Here is a 22675-nt window from a genome sequence, read left to right as displayed (position 1 = left end):
TTTGATTTGAAGTTGGCATGAAGAAAAGTCAGTAACTGATTCTTTGCAAAATCCCTTTGTCAGATACTGCTGAGACACATTTTAGTTGTAATTCAGTATAACATTTAACTGGATCAAATCTCTCTAATTATTTTGAAACAAGGAATCGGTGATACAGTAATTTTTTCATGAGGTAGAAATGCAATAATAAGGTAGCTTTTACTGGATGTATTTTTCATTGGTTTTCTAAAATACTGTGTAATCTTACTTTTACTTGAAAGTAAGTTTCACTGATTTAAATAACTTGCTTTTAGGTGTTTAGCAGTGAAGCCGTACATTTATCAATTTGTTTAAAACTGTCATAATTATATAACAGTGAATGTTTCTTTTTTTCCTCATGTGGAAGTTTGTATTTTATATTGATTTGTTCTAAATTGGGACATCAACAAAACTACAAGAGAGGATATGAGAGTTTGATATCTGGTTTAGACAGCTTTTGGCAGTAATTCACAGGAGTTTCCCAGGGAGAAACAGTAATTTAATTATTGCACAAGTAAGCAAGCATAACCTAAAGCCAGTTTTTGCCATCCATTAGCAGTTATAACTATGACTTGATTTTGAAACAACTAAAGAAGGAGCTAAGAGCATGGCTGCATTTCTTTTCTTGATACAGTACTCCCAAGATGTATCAGCAAACACTTCCTTTCATTTACGTCACCATTAAGAAGATATGTGAAGTGCATTCTCTTCTTAGCTCAAACTTCAGATGTACTGTGAGAGCAATGGTTTTAAGTTCCATTTTCTATTGATTAGGTAGCTTGTGTTATTTTAGGACCCTCTCGGTGTCTGTAAGATGCAATAGGAAGCAAACCTCTTCCACCTAGAGTCAATAGAACATGTCCTTTCTGTGGCTGAGACCATGAAAACCTTGCATCTAAATGCCACAAATAGAAGATACATAGAAGATACTGAAAGGTGTTGGGTAACGAAAAAGCATATATATTCAGCTTTGTGTTCCATATGAGCACTGCACATAGAACTACAGCATGAGCATAGCACAGTAGAAATTGGTTGCCCCTTAACAACCCTGTCATGCATTTAGGACAGAAAAAATCTATCCTTTAACATTGTATGCTTATAGAAGTTTAAATTTCAATTGGTGTTCCTAATTATAAGTATAGAAGCAGGGATGATAGTTAATCCAGTTGTAAACAGGTTGTATCCAACTAAGCTCTGCTCAGAGTATGCCCATTAAAATTAATGTACCTAAGTTATTATTCACCAATTTCAATTGGTCTACTCTGAGTAGGACTTAGCTGAATACAACCTAGAGTGCAAAGTTGTAATCAAAATATGAATTAGGACAAGAGAAACTGTTGCCATTCAGAGTAGGTTTTTCAGTCAGACCTGAGTAATACTGTCTTAAATACACTGACTGTAAGTCCCATTAAAATAGTAATTGCAGCAGAGAACAACACAGAAAATAATGCTCAATAAAAAAAGTCAGGAGAAATGGGCATTAGAATTGTATAGACAAAAAGTATTTACAAGGTGAAAAGAAGCAATTTGTAATAAACTGGAATTACTATGTACTACAGTCAAACAGTATACATTTACTTCTCCTTTCCCAAAGGTTTGGGGAAGGAAACAGTATTTTGCCTGTCATTCTGACCACATGCTTAAAATACTGATGTACAATTGATGTACCATTTATGTTGCTGACTATACTATTGTTGTTATATGCTTTCAAGTTGATTATGACTTATGACAACCCTATGAATCTTGTTTTGGATATATTCATGGTTTTCATGGTAAGAGGTATTCAGAGGTGGTTTACCATTGCCTTCCTCTAAGCCTACAGCACCCGGTATCCCCAGGCGCTCTCCCATCCAAGTACTAACCAGGCCTGACCCTGCTTAGCTTCCGAGATCAGATGAGATTGGGCGTGTTCAGGGTAGTATGGCCGTGGGCCTGACTATAAAACTGTAAACTAGTGCAAGATGGCAGTCCTGTGAGTCTGCTGCTAGAACCAATGTGTCCCTATTTGCTTTTTCCTCATTAAATTTGGAAAGCCAATGACTTAAATTAGGGCTTTGGATCCTCCGGCCAATGGACCAGTCAACCTGCCAGGAGGTCTAATTTGGTTCATGGGGCCATTTCTCAAAAACCATGTCCAGCTGCCAGTCAGTTGTCATTCTGTTGGGGGTAACATCAACTGATGGGCAGGGCTCAAGTCTGTGTTCGCTGCGCATGCCAGTTTCCCTGCTGGGAACTGGCAGTACAGGCAAAGCAGCAGGATTTAACCGCTGTAGTTAAATCCTGCTTAGTTCGACTGTGTACCAGTTCCCAGTGGGGGAACTGGTACACGCAGCCAATGCATAGCACAAGACTGTTTTGAAGCCTTTTTTCAAGCAGCCCCATGCTGTTCTTTAAACCTCCGAAAACAGGAGATTAAAAGAGCAATGCAGGCTTGCTTGCAAAAGGGCTTTGCTTTGAAGTCCTCATAATTTGGGCTTCAAAGCTCTGCATCACCTGACGCTGTAATGTCCCAGCAGAGTGGGGAGAAGATGATCTGGCCCACCCACCAGAAATGTGCCACTCCCCTGGTTTAAATTGTTTGAAATGTACAAGGAATGTTTAATATAAATACACAATTAACTTGTTACGTTGTTTTTGCTAAATATCTGAATAACTGAACAGATTTTATTTTCTGGATTTCCATGCCTTGGAATACCTTTCTGTAGAGTTTGGATCCAACTCTTCCATTGTGTCTGTGTGAGCATTTGTGGGGGGCCTGAAGAGAGGGAGGATTGACACTTCCAAGTTGCACTGCATGCCACTCGGGTCTCTTGAATGTATTTTTAGGGCACAAAAGCAGGGATTGCAATTGGCTACCCGCTGTCTTCTTCCCATCCCTTTCCACATGCTCATGTGGAAGTGTGTTTTTCTCAAGCTTGTAGATCTTTGGATCTAACCCAGTATGTAGGAGAGAGAAGGATAACAGAAAAAGGATGGTAAAAATAACTTCCTTGTTTGATATACTGTGACTTAGGAGCAGATTTGGTAATTAGACACGCAGTTTTAGAAGTCCTTGTTTACAATTCTGTTGAAATGGGAACACATGTTAATAAGTTCTCGATGGTGGTTGGACCTGAAAATGCCATGAAATTGACCTTGAATTTCTAAAATATTTCTAAAATAAAAAGAGGGATTATCCATTGCTTGCCATTTCTTTCTCTGAAGTTCTGTACAGAGTAGCCTGTGGAAAAATTATAGTTCAACAAAATTCTTGAAGTATAAGACAATAATTTCCATACATCATTGAATTTCAGAATTTGACAGATTTTCTATGTCTACTCATCTTCTATTTTGGTAGCATTGTGAAGTGTAATTTGGTAGGCTTCTGAAGGTTTTCTTTCTCTTTTCACAAGTGAGAAGAGTGCTGTTTGCACTTATGTCCTGCTTGCAGGCTCCAGTTGGCATCTGGTTGGCCATTGTGAGAACAGCATACTGAACTAGATCAACCTTTGATTTGATCTAGCATGATGGTTCTTACGTACTTAGGTACTTTTTGCCTGAGATGGAAGTGCTCAGTCCATGCTTGTACGATAGGGGTGGGCAACCTTTTTGTCTCTGAGGGCTATATGCAGTAAAAGGTGGTGGGTCACATCCTCTCCCCCTGCGCGCACACACCCTCTCCCCCTGCGCGCACACACACAGACATACATAGCTTCTGTTACAACCAATTCATACCACTTTTAGATCCAAACTAAATGTACTATTGTTTATTGTAATGTTTGTGGCGACAGCTTTGTTACTGAATTACTAAACAAACTGCACTCTTGGAGCTTGTTGGTGGAAGAGTACTTTAAAGTCTTGCAGAATACAGAATGTCATTCATGAATTTGGTCTAGTCTTGGAGTCTGTCAAGCTTACCAAGGCCTTTGTACAACACAGCCTTTGACTCACTTGCTTCTAAATGTGCCTTAGATTTTTCCTTCTTCTGGATCAAGTGTTACAAAGTCCACAAAACTGAAAACTTCCGTTGGGGAGCTATGGATCTTTTAGATACTGATTCTGATTAAAAGAATAAAGTGTTATGATATTAATTAGGAGATGTTCCTTAGTTGCTAGGATGGCGCAAGCTATATAGTGAATATGGATTCAGCATAGATAACTTGGGTCCAATACATGGTTATTCACAAACATGTCCCTCTGAGTTCAGTGGGGCTTACTTCAGTATGCATTGAATTGCATCCTTGCTATGTGTGATCACCATCATATTATCATCATCTCATATTCTAATTTAGATAAATTCTCTGAGTACTGTCACATATGTAGCCAAAATGAAAACAGCCATGCAAGAGAGAAAGATTCGGGGTAACTGTGATCTGGGGTAACCTTTTGATATGCATGTCAGAAAAAATATTGTACCCTCCCCCAAAACAGCTGAATAAGCACTGAGCATGCCCAGAGACCACAGAATGGTGACTAAGAGGAAAAACACTGAAAACTGGGTGGGAGGGGGACATGCATGTAACATTTCATTGCAGGACTTGTTCCCTTTATTTCCCATCTTTGGCCAACAGTGCTTGCACTTATGTAGTAAAAATGGCACCACCCACTCACAAGACTGAAGGGAACACTTAAGGTTTGCAGAAGTATATAATTTGTTTAGATAATCTCCAGTTGCTGCTTTTTAATGCCAGATCGGTAAATAATAAAACCTCCCTCATCCATGACCTAATTGTGGATGAGGTGGCCGATCTGGCATGTATTACCGAGACCTGGGTGAGCGATCTGGGAGGTATTAATCTCTCCCAGTTGTGCCCACCTGGGTATTCGGTTCAGCATCTGGGTAGATCCGAGGGTCGGGGAGGGGGAATCGCTGTGGTCTATAGAAGTTCCATCCCTCTTGTTAGGCACCCTATCCAGATGGCTAATGGTCTAGAGTGTCTGCACATAACGTTGGGTCAGCGAGACAGACTGGGAATTCTGTTGGTGTACCGTCCACCCTGCTGCCCAACAGCCTCCCTAACTGAGCTGACAGAGGTGGTCTCGGATCTATTGTTGCGATCCCCCAAACTTTTGGTATTGGGGGATCTCAACATTCATGCTGAGGCCGCTTTATCTGGAGCAGCTCAGGACTTCATGACCTCCATGACAGCCATGGGGCTGTCTCAATTTGTTACTGGCCCTACGCATGTGTTGGGGCACACTCTGGACTTGATTTTTGCCACTGGATTAGGGGATGGTGATCTGAGAGTGAGGGATTTTTCATCTATTCCTTTGTCATGGTCAGATCACCGCCTATTAAGGTTTAGACTCACACTGTTTTCTCCCCTCTGCAAGGGTGGAGGACCAATTAAGATGGTCCGTCCCCGGAGACTAATGAATCCTGAGGGTTTTCTGATGGCTCTAGGGAATTTTCCGGCTGATAGAATTGACGGTCCTGTCGAAACCCTGGCCATGCTGTGGAATACGGAAATGGCCCGGGCAGTTGACACGATCGCCCCGGTGCGCCCTCTCCGTTGCAGAGCTCAATTGGCTCCCTGGTTTACTCCGGAGCTAAGAGTGATGAAGCAAGAAAGGAGACGGTTTGAGTGCAAATGGAGGCGAACTCCCGACGGCTGTAATCATGCACTTGTGAAGCTCTCTACCAAACTCTATGTGAAGGCAGTGAGAGCAGCAAAGAAGCAATACTTTGCTGTCTCTATTCAGTCATCCCTTAACCGCCCAGCGGAACTTTATAAAGTTGTCCGGGGACTTTTACACTCTGGTCCCCAGGACGCAATAACACCATCAATTGCCCGCTGTAATGAGTTTGCGCGACACTTTCGTGATAAGATCATGAACATCCGCCGGGACCTTGACTCCATTATTGTAGCAGTTGATCCTAATGAGGTGTCCAGAGCACAGTCTTGTCCTGTTTTATTGGATGAGTTTCAGTTGGTACAGCTCGAGGATGTGGACAAGGTGCTTGGACAGGTGCGGGCGACCACTTCTGCTCTGGATCCTTGCCCCTCATGGCTAATAAAAGCTAGCAGGAATGGAACAGCTGGCTGGGCCAAGGAGGTGATTAATGCCTCTTTACGAGAGGGAGTGGTCCCACCCTGCCTGAAACAGGCGGTGGTGAGACCGCTCCTAAAAAAATCCTCCTTGGACCCTGATAATTTCGACAACTATAGGCCAGTAGCAAATGTCCCATTCCTGGGCAAGGTTCTAGAGCGTGTGGTCGCTCGCCAACTCCAGGCTCTCTTGGATGAAACTGATTATCTAGACCCATTTCAATTGGGCTTTCGGCCGGGGTTTGGTACAGAAACGGCCTTGGTCGCCCTGTATGATGACCTCTGTTGGGAGAAAGACAGAGGGAGTGTAACTCTGTTGGTTCTCCTTGATCTCTCAGCGGCGTTTGATACCATCGACCATGGTATCCTTCTGGAGCGACTTACAGATTTAGGAGTGGGAGGCACTGCTTGGCGGTGGCTCTGCTCCTATCTCGGGAAACGTCTCCAGAAGGTGATGCTGGGGGAACATTACTCGAGTCCCTGGGTACTCCAACATGGGGTCCCGAAGGGTTCAGTTCTGTCCCCCATGCTTTTTAATATCTATATGAAGCCGCTGGGTGAGGTCATCAGGAGTTTTGGAGTGCGTTTCCAGCAATATGCTGATGATACTCAGCTCTACTACTCCTTTTCATCTTCGTCAGGTGAGGCTGTTGATGTACTAGACCGCTGCCTGGCCACAATAATGGGCTGGATGAGAGCTAATAAACTGAAACTCAATCCTAACAAGACTGAGATGCTGTTGGTGGGAGGACCCTCTGCCCAGATGGTTGACGTTCGACCTGTCCTAGATGGGGTTACACTCCCCCTAAAGGAACAGGTACGTAGTTTGGGGGTCTTATTAGATCCGCTCCTGTCACTTGAGGCTCAGGTAGCCTCGGTGGCACGGAATGCATTCTACCAGCTCCGGCTGGTAGCCCAACTACGACCCTATCTGAGCAAGGAGCATCTTGCCTCAGTTATCCATGCTATGGTAACCTCTAGATTGGACTACTGTAATGCACTCTACGTGGGGCTACCTATGAAGACGGTTCGGAAACTTCAGCTAGTGCAAAATGCTGCGGCCAGAGTTCTCACTGGGACAAAGAAATTTGACCATATAACACCTGTCCTGGCGCAGCTGCACTGGCTACCGATATGTTTCCGGGCCAGATTCAAAGTGTTGGTTCTTACCTATAAAGCCCTAAACGGCATCGGACCGCAATACCTGATGGAACGCCTCTCTCGCTATGTACCTACCCGTTCACTACGCTCGACGTCGAAGGCCCTTCTCCGGGTCCCAACCCATAAAGAGGCCCAGAGATCAACAACTAGATCTAGGGCCTTCTCGGTGGTGGCCCCCGAACTATGGAATGCCCTCCCAGACGAGATACGCCTGGCGCCTTCTCTGTTATCTTTTCGGCGCCAGGTAAAAACTTACCTTTTCACCCAGGCTTTTTAAATTTTTAAATTTTGTAAATTTTTAAATATTTTAATTTAACATTCTAAACTTAATATGATCTTAATTTAAATCTCAATGGCAATTTTATTAATGTTTTATAATTGTACTATATATATATATATTTTTCCACACTTGCTCATATTTTAATTGTGATTTTATTTGTTGTACACCGCCCTGAGAGCTTTCTGCTATAGGGCGGTCTAGAAATGTAATTAAATAAATAAATAAATAACCCCCCTTGAAAAGTGTGGAACACCAAAAACAGCCCAGTGTTGACTCAATATGTTCAGTGACCATATTGAGTGGGTGTTGGGGGGATGTTGATAAACCAGGGCATGTGTGACATGTTAGGATACAATGTACTTAGCTAAGGAAGGGATGCATAACTCAAATAACTCAAAGGGCCACTTACATGATTTTGCTAACTTTAGAGGATTGCAATACTACATAGTAACCATGAGAAAGTATTCTATGAATTCTATTTTCCTTTTTCTACCCCAGGTACATGCTTTCTTCTCTGTCTTGCTACAGATCTTTCTGAATCTGTCTCTTTATTCTTGTTGAAAGCAAGGCTTGCATTTGGCACTAAATTTAAATTTAGCACAATATGCAAGCTCCTAATTGAACTCCCACGTGAGATGATCCCTGCCAAAAGCAGTCAAATGCAGTGCTGCTTTTGGCAAGAATTTTTTCAGCACCTCCCAACCACCTATCAAAAGTGGCTTGCGAGGGAGGGACCAATTTTGGATCCAGCCTGCTGACCAGATCCACTTCTCCGTCCCTGCTATAGTACATACACGCTTCTCTCTGTGCACCATCACAAGTCTGCATTCATTACCTCTTTCTTTTTCCACTATCTATAGGTCCCACAACAGCCCATTTCACAACCTTTTTCTCTTGCACTCCATGGTCAAAGAAGCATTCTGTCTTTCTGCACTCAAAACTTGATATCCCAGTGTTTTGTGTTTCATTCTCACAGTTCAGCCCCACTTTATTTTATTATGCTGGTTCTGTGCCTCATCCCTTTTTCTACTCTTGCTTGCTCAGCTCTGTGGCAGCAGGCTGGAAAAACTGGCAACAACTCTATAGTGTTCCTTAGCCAGGAGGAACAGAATACTGCAGATGTATAATGCAGACTTATTGTGCCATCTTCACACCAAGTTTAAAAGGACTTTGGCAGGCTTTTGGTAACTGACATCACCGGAAGTGGAGAGTGAAAGTTTATCTGCTGCCACAGTCCTGCTGTAATCCTGTTAAAGAGCAATCCTGCTACAGTCCTAATAAAACTGGAAATCCTCCACAGTGTCTATTGTGGCCCTTAGACAGTATAAGTGGTAACAAATGTAAGTTGTTTTACCTCAGTATGTTATGAGATTGACCCTATATACAGAATACGTTGTACAACCATTTCAGAATAGGATAATAATCATGCTGTCTCATTTTTGCAGATGTCTCAAAGCATGTCTTCGGTGTCGCTAAGACATTCTGAAAAAATTGCTATCAGAGAGTAAGTATGTGTGTTGATTTTATTTATTCATTTATTATTTGATTTATATCTTTAAAACATCTTTAAAAAAAGGGTTAAAACATTATTTTTTTAAAAAAAATATTAAAAAGCAATTCCAACACAGATGCAGACTGGGATAGGTCTCAACTTAAAAGGCTTGTTGAAAGTGGAAAGTCTTCAAAAGGCACTGAAAATATAACAGATGGCGCCTGTCTAATATTTAAGGGGAGGGAATTCCACAGGGTAGGTGCTGCCACACTAAAGGTCCATTTCCTATGCTGTGCAGAATGGACCTCCTGATAAGATGGTATCTGCAGGAGCTTCTCACCTGCAGAGCGCAGTGATAGACTGAGTATATAAGGAGTAAGACAGCCTTTCAGGTATCCTGGTCCTAAGCTGTATAGGGCTTTGTACACCAAAAGTAGAACCTTGAACTTGGCCTGGTAGCAAATGGGCAGCCAGTGCAATTCTTTCAGTGGTGGGGTGACATGTTGGCGATACCCTGCCCAAGTGAGCAGTCTCGCTGCCGCATTTTGTACCTGCTGCAGCTTCCAGACCAACCTGAAGAGCAGCCCCACATAGAGCGCATTACAGTAATCGAGCCTAGAGGTTACCAGTATGTGACCAACAGTGGTCAGGCTATCGCGGTCCAGAAATGGCTGCACCAAAGCAGGCAACTGACCAATTATCCAAACTCGGGAACCACCAACCCACAGTGCCTCCGTCTTGCTAGGATTCAGGCTCAGTTTATTGGCCCTCATCCAGCCCACCACAGAGTCCAGTCCAAGGGCTTGCACGGCCTCTCCCAATTCAGATATTGCAGAGAAATAGAGCTGGGTATCGTCAGCATACTGTTGACCCCTTGCCCCAAATCTCCTGATGACCGCTCCCAAGGGCTTCATATAAATGTTAGCATGGGGGACAAGATGGTACCCTGCGGTACCCCACAGCACAACTGCCAGGGGGCCAAAAGACAGTCACCCAATGAGAGCGACTCTGGAGATAATATCGAAACCACTGTAAAACAGTGCCTTCAATACCCATCTCACCAAGTCGGCCCAGAAGGATACCATGGTCAATGGTATCAAAAGCCACTGAGAGATCAAAGAATAGCAGGGTCGCATTCCCCCTGTCCTTGATAATGGTCAAGCAAAACTCTTTTATTAAATTATCTTTTTAAAAAACAAGTCTTCCTCTGGTAGATCCTTTTTTAAAAATTCTAATTGACTACAATTGAAAACACTATGGGTAAATTCTCTGCCATTGTTTAGCTGAGTTTATATAGTTGCCTAAAACAATAAGAACAAGCAACTAATTGTCTCCCACTGTCTCTTTTTTAATATGTCACAGAAGCTATTGTGTAGTTTGTGCTGGGATAGATCCTGAACTTCCATTAGAATGTTTGTTTAAAAACACCTTGCTTACAAACATAATGGTTTTTGAGGGTTTTTGTGTTTTTAACAGAGGGGATACAGAAATCCTCCATAAAGCCATTTGAGAGATCTTGGTCTACATGCATAAGGGAGTACTCTTCAGTAGAGTGCTGCAGTGCATCAGGCATCCCTAGAAGTGTGCATAAGCATTATGAGGCATTTTCCTACCCTAGCCACCAGACTTAGCCACTGTGCTGAAGTTAAGCAGGTCTGGGTCTGGTCAGTGCCTGTATGGGAGACTGCCTGGGAACCCTGTTTATGCACCTGGAGTTCCAAGATGAAAGAAAGTCAAAATATAAATATAATAAGTAAAATTGATAGGTTATTAGGGCCAATGGTATCCAGCCACCTTATATGTCTTTGTGACCATTTCAAAATATTTAATAAGGCGTCAAGCCCTGTCTCAGTACGCAAGGTGGCACAAGGTCCATATAGATGATAAACCTGATATCTAGCTTTCCAGTTCCTTTCAATAGGCTCTCACCCTCCCACTGATCCTCAGTCACCTGATGGTCCCTCACCTGATGTTTCCCAGACATCTTCTGATCCTTATGTCCAGGATCACATGTTTTGTTTGGCAGCCTGACTCTTTGCTACTGCAATCTTCTGCAGAGGCTGGACCTCCTGGGTTGCAGTGCAATCTCACTGCCCACTGGCTCTGTTTCTAATTGCAACTTTAGGGTTGAGAGCTCAGGCATCCCCACGTTCAGGCTTGGTAGTAACACTTGCACTGACTTTATTTATTTTGGGTCTGTGGTTCACAGCCGTTCTACTTTGGCTTGTAATCAGCAGGTTTGAGATCTGCATCCTTACCAAGTCTTTTCTGTTGACTGATGAGTGCAGATACATGCCTGTCTTTGGCCTTATTCTGCATAATCAACAGGCTCTAACAAATTAGCAAGCCTGGAAAGGAACTGTCTGTTTCTGTCAAAACAGTTGCTTATAGCAGTCACAAAATTGCTCACGATCAAAGCAAGGCTGGTGGTACTGGACCAGCAAACAGTTGGCTCTGAATGACACCTTCTGTAAGGCATGGGTGGAAAACCTGTAGCCCTCCAGGTGTTTTGGAGTACATCTTTCCTGATGATTGACCATTCTGGTTGTTGCTGATGGAAGTTGAGTTGAATAGTTTCTAAAGTGCCCCAGGTTCCCCATTACTGCTGCAAGGAAAATACTTGTTGAGAAACAGCTGTCTCTTCTAAATCCTGACCTATCATTGTTGCCACAGGTATTCTCTGAGTGAGGCAAAAATATACATTGAACCATCCCCTTAACTGGATCTTCTTCTTTTTTTCCTCTGGGGCAGACCGCAGAGGCAGTCTTTCCTCTCAGGTTTGTCACTGTCAGTCCAGTTGCCAGTACAGCACTACTAAACAGGTCATCTGGGCTTGGTGCATTCAGCCAAGTGATACAACACAGTGATGAGCCACAGAATAAACACTCATGAGCTGCCATGACAATTAGTTCTTTACGTCCTCTTATGGAAATGGTTGGTCCCACCACCATAACTCAGTACAAGGAACTTTGTATCTTTACTGAAAAAGAAGAATGCTTAAAAATGGAATCGATGTCTCAGGCTGAAAGTGAGGATTTGAACCTGAGTCATTCCAATCCTTGTTTGACACTTTAACCAGTATACAACACTGGCTCTATTTTTTTTAAAGAACTACAGCCGATTATGTGATTCAATATAATTTTATTTTACAAAGTCATATAGAATCACATGATGGGTTGCAGTTTGTTTTACATTCACTATTCTGGCACCATTGCTATATCTAATATTCTTCCAATTGCTAAAAGCTAACCTAAATAATGCTTCAAAAATATATGCCACGAAAGTACATAAATGATATACTTACTTGGGCTCCAATCCTCTGGTCACTTACCTAGAAGTAAGCCTATTGGACTTAGTGGGGCTAAGATTGTTCTGCAAGTTTTCTGAGCCTTGTATTCTTTATCCAGTTTTCAGGTTGGTGATTTGGTTCTCATTATTTTGGATGAACGTCATGACAACTATGTACTATTTACTGTTAGCCCAACTTTGTATTTCTTACACTCAGAATCTCTTGCTGCACTGGATCTCAAACCAGGTGAGTGTGGTAAGTGTCATAACTCTAGAGGGTGTGTTCGTCTGATGCATTTAAAATACTCAATCTCATAATGTTTTTGCACATGCATGCATTACATGTACATATGTATATGTTAAGGAGAAGGTAAGATGAGCAGTTTATGTGCATAATAACCAGCCATTGTGCATATTCACCACTCCTCATAGAGAATGTGCACACAATATCCTTCCATGAAGAGGGAATTGTGCACATTTCTCAGCTAATCTCGAACAGGCCTTGGGAAATGTGCCTTTATTTATTTATTTATTTATTTATTTATTTGATTTATATCTCACCCTTCCTCCCAGCAGAAGCCCAGGGCGGCAAACAAAAGCACTAAAACATCATAAAAAGTCTTTTAAAATACATTAAAACAAAACATCTTTGAAAACATTTTTTTAAAAGCTTCCAAGACATATATTTTTTTAAAAAGGTTAAAAATATTGGGTTTAAAAACGTATTAAAAAGCAATTCCAACACAGACACAGACTGGGTCCCAACTTAAAGTCTTGTTGAAAGAGGAAGGTCTTTAGTAGGTGCCGAGAAGATAACAGATGGTGCCTGTCTAATATTTAAGGGGAGGGAATTCCAAAGGGTAGGTGCCGCCCCACTAAAGGTTCGTTTCCTATGTTGTGTGGAACGGACCTCCTAATAAGATGGTATCTGTAGGAGGCCCTCACCTGCAGAGCACAGTGATCGACTGGGTTTATAAGGGATAACATGGTCTTTCAGGTATCCTAGTCCCGAGCTGTATAGGGCTTTGTAGACCAAGACTAGAACCTTGAACTTGGCCCAGTAGCAAATGGGCAGCCAGTGCAATTCTTTCAGCAGCGGGGTGACATCTTGGCAATACCCTGCCCAAGTGAGCAGTCTCGCCGCCGCATTTTGCATCAGCTGCAGCTTCCAGACCAACCTGAAGAGCAGTCCCACATAGAGCGCATTACAGTAATCGAGCCTAGAGGTTACCAGTGTGTGACCAACAGTGGTCAGGCTATCCCGGTCCAGAAATGGCTGCACCTGTCTTACCAGCCAAAGCTGGTAAAAGGCACCCCTAGCCACTGAAGTCACCTGGACCTCTAGCAACAAAGATGGATCCAGGAGCACCCCGAGACTATGAACCTGCTCTTTCAGAGGGAGTACGGCCCCATCCAAAGCAGGCAACTGATCAGTTGTCTGAACTCAGGAACCACCAACCCACAGAGCCTCCGTCTTGCTAGTATGCAGATTCAGTTTACTGGCCCTCATCCAGCCCACCACTGAGTCCAGGCAGCGGTCCAGGGCTTGCACAGCCTCTCCTGATTCAGATGTTACAGAGAAATAGCTGGGTATCATCAGCGTACTGCTGACACCTCGCCCCAAATCTCCTGATGACCGCTCCCAAGGGTTTCATATAGATTTTAAACAGCATGGGGGAGAAGATGGTACCCTGCGGTACCCCACAGCACAATTACCAGGGGACCAAAAGACAATCACCCAATCCTATTCTCTGAAAACGACCTTGGGGATAGGATTGGAACCACTGTAAAACAGTGCCTCCAATACCCATCTCACCAAGTCAGCCCAGAATGATGCCATGGTCAATGGTATCAAAAGCCACTGAGAGATCAAGTAAGAGCAACAGGGTTGCACTCCCCCATCCTTCTCTGGATAAAGGTCACCCAGTAGGGTGACCAAGGCCGATTCAGTCCATAACCCGGCCTGAACCCAGACTGGAATGTGTCAAGATAATAACATTGACTGAATTTTGTACATTTTCTGGTCATTATACATCTCCAACAGGCCTTGGGGAATATGCACAATGGCCAGTTATTATGTACATTAACCACTGAGTTTACATTCCACTTAACATTTTCAAATTCTTAGAATTTTTCTGCATTATGTAAGATTATAAAACCTGAATATAGTAAATCATTTCAACTTGAGACAGAATTTTGTGTATGGATTTTTTTAAATTTTGTCAGATAGTTAAACTTAAAATGTCTTGGACAATTTTGTACATATTGAGAGAAAATAAAATCCTTTGTATATTATCATGCCACAAGTAATGGACATTTTCCTTCTAGCTTCAGGAGCGTCTCGAAGACCCTGGGTGTTGGGAAAAGTTATGGAAAAGGAATATTGTCAGGCAAAAAAGGTAAGGATAGACTGAAGATTTGTTTCAGCGTGGTTCATTGAAATTAAAAGTTCCTGTTCGTTAAAAGGGAACTTTATACTCATTGAGTACTATCTGTATTCATAATTCTGTTTTAAATTAATTTATAGGAGTAATTAAAGAATTAAAGTAAGAGTTAACTTTCTAATTCATTTCTCATTCTGGTTTTGTATGTCACATATGATAGTTAGCTATGAACACTACTATCGATTAAGGCTGTGCACCAACGTCCCCAGTTTGATTCATGAGCCTGATTTCTATATCCGGCTCCGACCCAATTCATTCTGGACTGGATCTGGCTTGCCCCAGGTCTGGATGAAGATCTGAAAAGTACACATCTTTTGGAAATCCCATTGACTTGCATTGGGCAACCAAAATAGCCAGAACATCTTTCTTTTTTCACATAGGTCCATGAGATTCGCAGACAGAATAGCCCCTCATGAGAGGATTAACACTGTCAATTTTCAGACAGGTAGCTCCAGGGGTCTTTGTGTTAGCTTTTTTAAAAAATGGTGTTCTTTTTTTTAAAAAACCCTGCACCAATGCATGCAATGTTATACTGTATGCAAGCTGCTCGTACACGGACTATGTACAGTGTACTGGACTGTGCACAAGGTATTCACAAGAGCTACTGGCACATATGCATGTGCACACACACACACAAAATAAAGTACTAATAAAGACAAACACAGAAAACAGAACAGAAATGCTGATAAACCTTACCTAAAACTAGAACCAAATTTTTTTTTTGGGGGGGGGATGATACTAGGAACAGAAAACAAACCTTTTAAAAAAAAAAAAAAAAAGAATGGGAGTGGGATTGATTGGAAAAGGTTAGAAAACAAATAGGTATAAGACTGGATTATGTACTGTGAAGGAAACAAAACATAAACTGAACAAATGCCACCAAGCTTCCAAAGAGATGAAACCTACAAAAGAGTTCTGCATTTTAAGACATCACCATCCCTCCTCCCCCTCTCCACACTCTGAGATTCTCTCTATATGGTACAATTAGTAATTTAAACAGTTTGGAAATGGTTCGACCCGATGTGAACAGGGCACAAATGGACCCAATTCATTTCAGGATTTGGCTGAATTCAGTGCACAGCCCTACTATTTATGAAAGTGCTCTTGATCAAGTGAAGTCTATAAACTTTTGGCTAACCTTGGAATTACTATTAAATCATCTCAGGGCTGTTACCTTGAACATTAGTTTTGTTGTTACCAATGGCTAATAAAGAAGCAGGTGGTTTGTGATGTCATAAAATTGATTTTTACTCAAAGCGCTGCTAGATGGTGAAACAGCCACTGACTTCAAAAGGAGAGCTGTCTAGATTCCAGTTCTCATTTGTTTAATATTTCAGTCTGTTCGAATTCTCATCCATATGAGTAGATTTGTTGTATTGCCCTATCAGAGGACAATCCTGCACGTATGTATATCATTTGCACCTTAAAAAGATATTTGAGATTGTTGAAGGACATTTGGTTTGTATATAGCTTTATTGTGCAAGCATAAGTTAGTGTACCATTATTGTGCATAAATAATAGACAAATGAGCTGTGTTTATATGATGGAAAAAACATAAAATACCATACAACTACCAGTTCAACCCTGTCCTTCAAAAAACTGTTTGGATCTGAGAAAGCTAGTCTTGCCTGCTGACTAGTTCAGGTACAACATTTAAAATCATTCTTTGTGTTGTTTTTTGTTTGCTTAGGCACAAAACAGATTTAAAGTTCCTTTGGGTACAAAATTCTACAGAGTAAAAGCAGTGCCATGGAACAAGAAAGTATAACACATGATGGAAACTCAACGCATTACCATTTTTTTGGCCTGGCCTTCAGTGCTCTTTCATCACTCCCAAGTAGCAGACCATCATCTTTTTATACTGAGGTCCCATGACAATGCTTCACAATATAATACTTTTTCTTTTTAATGTGTTACATTTTGGAAACAAGAATTTCATCCCAATGTCTGGCCTAACTGTTCCAGTTTTTTACCCAGATAACCTTAGAAGTGTGGACCAAATGAGTTCATTTTCTGAAAGGGCAAATCCTGTGTATCATGGCTTATTTACTAGCCGTGTTAATTGCCTGTTAAGTATACATTAGATCATATTAGGTGTTAAATGTTAGCTACCATTATTACCAGCATATGTCCTTTTGTGAAATCATTATCAAAGTACTTGCACTCTTTAACAGATTCTTTATAATATGTGTAAATCCATCAGCTATTTAAAGAGGAGTGTTCATTGCATGCAGATAATCATAATTTTCTTCAACATGAGTTTGCCTCAGTAGATGAAAAGGTAACTACTACAAGTTGCTTCATTGCATTAAAAAGCCCTTTAATATAAAAGAGAGAAAAGAAAAACGTTAGGCTGATACAAATCAGTCATAGGTAAATCTGCAGTCTTCAAGAGTTTTTTTTGAAGGATGGATCACAGAATTTTGCGGGGAAGTAGATGTGCTCTTCTATTTAAATAAAGCACCAGGACCTTCCCAATCCACAGAGATGTCTTGTATTAATCTATTTAGAAAAAAAATCATATTGATAAAATTTTATTTCATGGCTGAGGTTCAGGAAAAAGAAGAATCCATTGTACATTAACTATAAAAAGGTCATTTAAGTAACAAATTATTGTATTGTAAAAGACATGTAGAATTTTAAAACAATAAAGATTTGAACCTGTAAATGTCTAAATGGTCTGCATGCTTTTTCAGTGCCCATGTGGTACGGCAGTTCTATCAAACTATTCTTGTAAATTTTAAATTTAAATGTATAAGAAAATTTGTATGAATATAAAATGCCTGTATTATTCTAAAAGAAACAACATTCTGAAACTTTCAGTGTATGGTCAAGCTCATAATTCAAACAAGAGTTCATGTGTGCATAGAAAACATCTTAAGTAAAATGGTTCAAATAAATTGCGTGGGACAAGGCAAAACAGTGTTTTTGTTCTAACAGTTTTTCTTAAACTGTATCTTCCTGGTGCTAACTTGTTCAATTCTTCAGCAGAAGAATCATTAATAGTAGGATTCAATCTACATTTAACATCCAAGCATTTAGAGCTGTTGGAAATGTTGTGAAAAAACAGCAGTTTATGCCAGCTTTGCATGTTCAGTTTTCTGGTGGGTTTTGCGTTTATGTAATTTCACTGTATGCCACCCTAAGCTCTTCTCTCAGGACATTTTCTTGGGGGCTGTAAGTAGACACTTGATGGCAAGAATATGCATTACCACCAGGGCTGTGGAGTCGGAGTCGTGGAATTGGAGTCAGAAGCAATTTTGGGTGGAGTCAGAGTCGGTAGAAATGTATTGACTCCGATGTCAAAATAAAATTAATATTTTAATATTAATAATATGAATACATTAATATTAATACATTAATATACATTTGCCATTTATGTCGGAGTCGGAGTCAGACAGGAGAAAAATTAATATACATTTGCCATTTATGGAGGAGTTTGAGTCAGTCAGTAGAAAAATAGAGGAGTCGGAGTTGAAGGTTTGACATACCGACTCCACAGCCCTGATTACCACACAGAAAGATAATCAACAAAAAAAGGCAATGGCCCAGTTCAAATGTAATAATCCCAGCCTGGTTAACTGTAATTTATTGGACTGGGAACAAGCTGTGGGCACTCGTATACCTGGTTTAAGATTTTATTGTTTAAGTCCACACTTCCCATGACATCTAAACTGGGGAATTGTGGCTTAAGAGCTCTCAACAGAGCAGAATATGAAACTAGGATCAGAACTTATCTTCGTGCCCTGATTTGTTGAGAGCCCCTGTTCTTTCCTTTGTATATTCTGTGTAAGGTCTTGGGGGGCAGGAAGTATTTTGTGTGATGAAGGAATCTGTATCTGAAGTCTGCACATCTTCCCTACACAGAATCCTGCTCATACATGACATTGAAAGTGAAAAGGCAAAAGGATATATCATTTGTGCCTGCCAGCACTTTTCATAGGAGCACTTCTCCTATTTAAACTTCACACTTTACATTACTCTCAGCATGGGATATACATTCTTCTAAATGCTAATCTTGAAAAGAGAAGTTGTTCCTTTCTTACACCAGCCTCTTAGAAGAACTTTAGGAATATTAAGTCATACATTTAAAATATAAACAGCCAGAGATGGCCTTAGATTTTCAGGAATATTTGTCATCTGTTTCATTTTATAATCTTTGTGTGTATCTAACATGGAAATTCTGTCAAACAAAACCCTAACATATTCAGTAATGATTGTGAACAGTCATCTAAAAATTATTTCGTTTACATACTTGTTAGATATCTTAGCCTGACTAACTTATGGAAGTATGACCACTATGCACCACCACATTTCATCTAGCTCCACAACAACAAACCTCATCTATATCTTCATCATTTAAATAAACAGCACACACACAGTGAATGTACTAAATTACAATAGTTCTTTTCCAATTCTGATGTGTTATTTATATACATTTTTATTCTCATTAGTATCTCATTAGTCCCAGATCTGATCTGAAAGTTGTAGCATGCATTCTTTTGGTTGGAAAAAAAAAATAGTAGCTTATCAGTTTGCCTCCATTGATGCTTTTCATTTCAAACAGAAGTAGAAGAAAATAGTGATTTTAAAAATGATTTTGTATACTTAAGAAGGGTCATGGCTCAGCGACAGAGCAAAAGGTCCAAGATTCAGTCCTGGCATCTTCAGAAAGATCTAAGGCAGTCTCCTGTCTGAAGTCCTGAAGAGCCATTACCTGCCAGTGTAAACAGTGCTGAGCTAGGTGGGCCAGTGATCTGACTCTATAAGGGAGCTTGTATTAACGCATGAGAGTACAGAATGGGAAGGCAAGCTGCAGTGAGAACTGTTGCACTATATGGTCAGGAAAGGAAAGTTTCAGCCGTTCCATAAGCAGGCCTAGTAGCCAAGCCAGGAGTCAGATCTTTTTTGTGGGGTCGAGCCCAACAGGAGGAGCCAATGTAGTCGAGTGGGGAGCCAAAGTTCCTGGAGTAAGGATCTTTGCACACAGTCTGTTCTATGTCGCGTGTCTCAAGCTCCAGGAGAAACTTCACTAGGAACGCGCTAACCTACCTATTTCATAAAAGCAAATGAAAATCATTAACAGTTTTGTTTAACAATAGAATGTTGTCACCAACTGGATACATGGTCTCTGAAAACACATCAAGGGTTGAAAAATTTATTCCCTTATATACATATGAACCTTTGAAACCATGGCTGTGATCTAAAGATTCATACTCACTGGGGTACATGTAGCTGTTCACATTGTACATTAATGGTTCCCTATTAGTCTACAAATTATTGCAAATGCATTGGGAGTTAGAATTTGCTCCCCAAGAGGCAATAAGGACCACCAACTTGCATGGCTTTAAAAGAGGATTAGACAAATCCATGGAGGATAAGGATATCAATGGCTGCTAGCCCTGATGGATATGTCAGAGGCAGTGTGCTTCTGAGTACCAATTGCTGAAAACCACAGGAAGGGAAAGTGCTGTTGAACTCGGGTCCTGCTTGCGGGCTTCCCATAGACATGTGGTTAGCCACTGAGAATAGGATTCTGGGCTAGAAAGGCCACTGGCTTGATCCAGCAGGCTCTTCTTATATTCTTAAGTGCTGGGCTGCATGTGAGTCATTTCTGTAGCGCCCTATGAAGTGTTACAATTTACCAGTTGACTCAGTCAACTCAGTTTCTTGGTGTGCATGTATGTACACATATGGTTTCTTTGAACTCAAGTCTAATGAACACTTCTCCACTTCTGCATCACAAAGCATAGGATTGAGCTCTCTCTATCATACTAAATACACAGAAGCTCTAAAGTTCCCAATGGTTCCTTCATTCAGCTTGCTAAAACTGTCTCCAAGTACTAATAGACTTTCCCTCTTCTGATTCTAACTTTGTAAATCTTTCAGCAATGCAGCATATCAAGTCAATAATGTTCTACGAAGTTTGAATGTTAAGCTTTAGTGGCATAATTTAAAGACGTGCTTCACAATTAGGTGATGCTGTTACATATCATTTTGCAACACCAGAGTAATGAAAATAAATTGCAGAAAGTGGCAGATGAGTCATTCTTTCTTGGTTCATTATACTAAAAATAATATACCATATTAGTAGCAACCACATGCAGGTCTTCTGTAAATTACCATTTTTGTCATAATCTTCATGTTTGATTACATGTTTTAGTATGCATCCATCACTGGCTGATTTGGTGAGTACTGTAGGATTCCTTATCAGATTTGTGAAAAAACCCACATTTAAAGACATCGGAACCTTTGATTACAATTCATAACCCATAAGAATCTTTCAAATAATTGCTATTTTCTCTGGTAACTAGACTTATGGTTTACAACAAGCCCAAAAAGATAGACAAAACATTTTAAAATGCTAAAATTAATTTGTGTTAGGATTGTTTGGTTACTGTTTTTCATTATTAAATATATAAAAATGAAGAATAATAGCTTATGTAATTGTTTTGTTCACCTTCTAAAGTAGGTGTGGGGAACCTTTGGTCCTCCAGATGTTACTGAGCTTCAACTCTCATCATCTTGACCATTGGCCGTGCATGTGAGGCTGATGGGAGTTGTAGTTCAGCAACATTTAGAGGGCTGAAGGTTCCCCATACCCTTTCTAAAGAGTTCATATCAGCTAATACTTAAGGAAGAGTCACTGCTTATTGTGGATCATCACTGCTTGGGCAGCCCCAGTGAGTGTGATATCAGAGGCAACATCAAAGGGGATCATTCCATGAGAGCATACAACACTGTTTATTTATTTATTTATTCGATTTATTAGTTGCCCATCTGGCTGGTTGTCCAGCCACTCTGGGCGACGTACAGAATAAGAACATACAAATACATTAAAACATTAAAATCTCAAACAGTAGTAATAAAACCTAACCCACCCCAAAAGCCTGTCTGAAGAGCCAGGTCTTGAAGGCCCGGTGGAAGCTCATCATAGCGGGGGCATGGCGGAGACAGTTTGGGAGGGAATTCCACAGAGTGGGAGCCACAATTGAAAAAGCCCTCTCTAGTCCTCACCAGTCTAGCTGTTTTAACTGGTGGGACAGAGAGAAGGCCTTTTGAGGCTGATCTTGTTGTGCGGCATCCCTGATGAAGCTGGAGGTGTTCTTTCAGATAGACTGGGCCGAGACCATATAGGGGTTTAAAGGTCAAAACCAACACCTTGAATTGGGCCCGGAAAACAACCGGCAACCAGTGTAACTCCTTCAGCACTGGAGTGATGTGATCTCGCCGGCGGCTGCCTTTGATCAGGCGAGCCACCGCATTCTGTACCAGTTGCAGCTTCCAGACCGTTTTCAAGGGTAACCCCATGTAGAGCACATTACAGTAGTCTAGGCAAGAGGAGACCAGGGCATGTACCACCGATGGGAGCAGATGGTTGGGAAGGTAGGGGTGCAGCTTCCGTATCAGATGGAGTTGATACAGCGCCGCCCGGCTCACAGCCGAAACCTGAGCCTCCATGGACAGCTGGGAGTCATGAATGATCCCCAGCTACGGACCTGGTCTTTCAGGGGCTATTGTACCCCATTGAGCACCAGGTCAACATCCCCCAACCCTCCCTTGTCTCCCATGAATAGTACCTCAGTTTTGTCAGGGTTCAGCCTCAGCTTATTCCTTCTCATCCAGGCACTCACCTACTCCAGGCACTTGGATAGGGTTTCTACAGCCAACCTCGGTGAGGACTTGAATGAGAGATAGAGCTGAGTGTCATCAGCATACTGGTGACACTGCAGCCCAAATCTTCTGATGATAGCCCCCAGCGGCTTTATATAGATGTTTAACAGCATCTGGGAGAGGATAGAGCCCTGTGGCACCCCACAAGTGAGAGGCCAAGGATCCGAAACCTCATCCCCCAATTCCACTCTCTGGTACCTACCAGAGAGGAAGGAACTGAACCACTGCAGTACAGTGCCCCTTATACCTAACCTCTCCAGACGGTCCAGAAGGATACTGTGGTCAATGG

At 41.4% G+C, this 22675-nt stretch overlaps 1 protein-coding gene and 1 pseudogene across 3 annotated transcripts in view; one reads left to right on the top strand and one right to left on the bottom strand.

Moving 5' to 3' along the window:
• Positions 1 to 17618, top strand: part of RB1CC1 (RB1 inducible coiled-coil 1) — a 92782-nt gene extending 75164 nt beyond the window's left edge. For 2 of the 3 annotated variants that reach the window (XM_061598669.1, XM_061598679.1), the window contains exons 21-24: positions 8934 to 8992; positions 12388 to 12524; positions 14597 to 14667; positions 16403 to 17618. In XM_061598669.1, coding sequence (XP_061454653.1) covers positions 8934 to 8992; positions 12388 to 12524; positions 14597 to 14667; positions 16403 to 16480 — 345 coding nt within the window. In that variant the 3' untranslated portion in view covers positions 16481 to 17618. The remainder of the gene's footprint in view (positions 1 to 8933; positions 8993 to 12387; positions 12525 to 14596; positions 14668 to 16402) is intronic. The other variant, XM_061598688.1, reaches the window with a different exon arrangement.
• LOC133375709 (5S ribosomal RNA) lies at positions 1832 to 1950 on the bottom strand (annotated as a pseudogene).
• Positions 17619 to 22675: the final 5057 nt, after the last annotated feature.

Source organism: Rhineura floridana, chromosome 1, assembly GCF_030035675.1.
Source record: "Rhineura floridana isolate rRhiFlo1 chromosome 1, rRhiFlo1.hap2, whole genome shotgun sequence".
NCBI classification, from domain to species: domain Eukaryota; kingdom Metazoa; phylum Chordata; class Lepidosauria; order Squamata; family Rhineuridae; genus Rhineura; species Rhineura floridana.
Note: the sequence above shows the minus strand (reverse complement) of the source record. Positions and strands in the feature narration are given on the sequence as shown.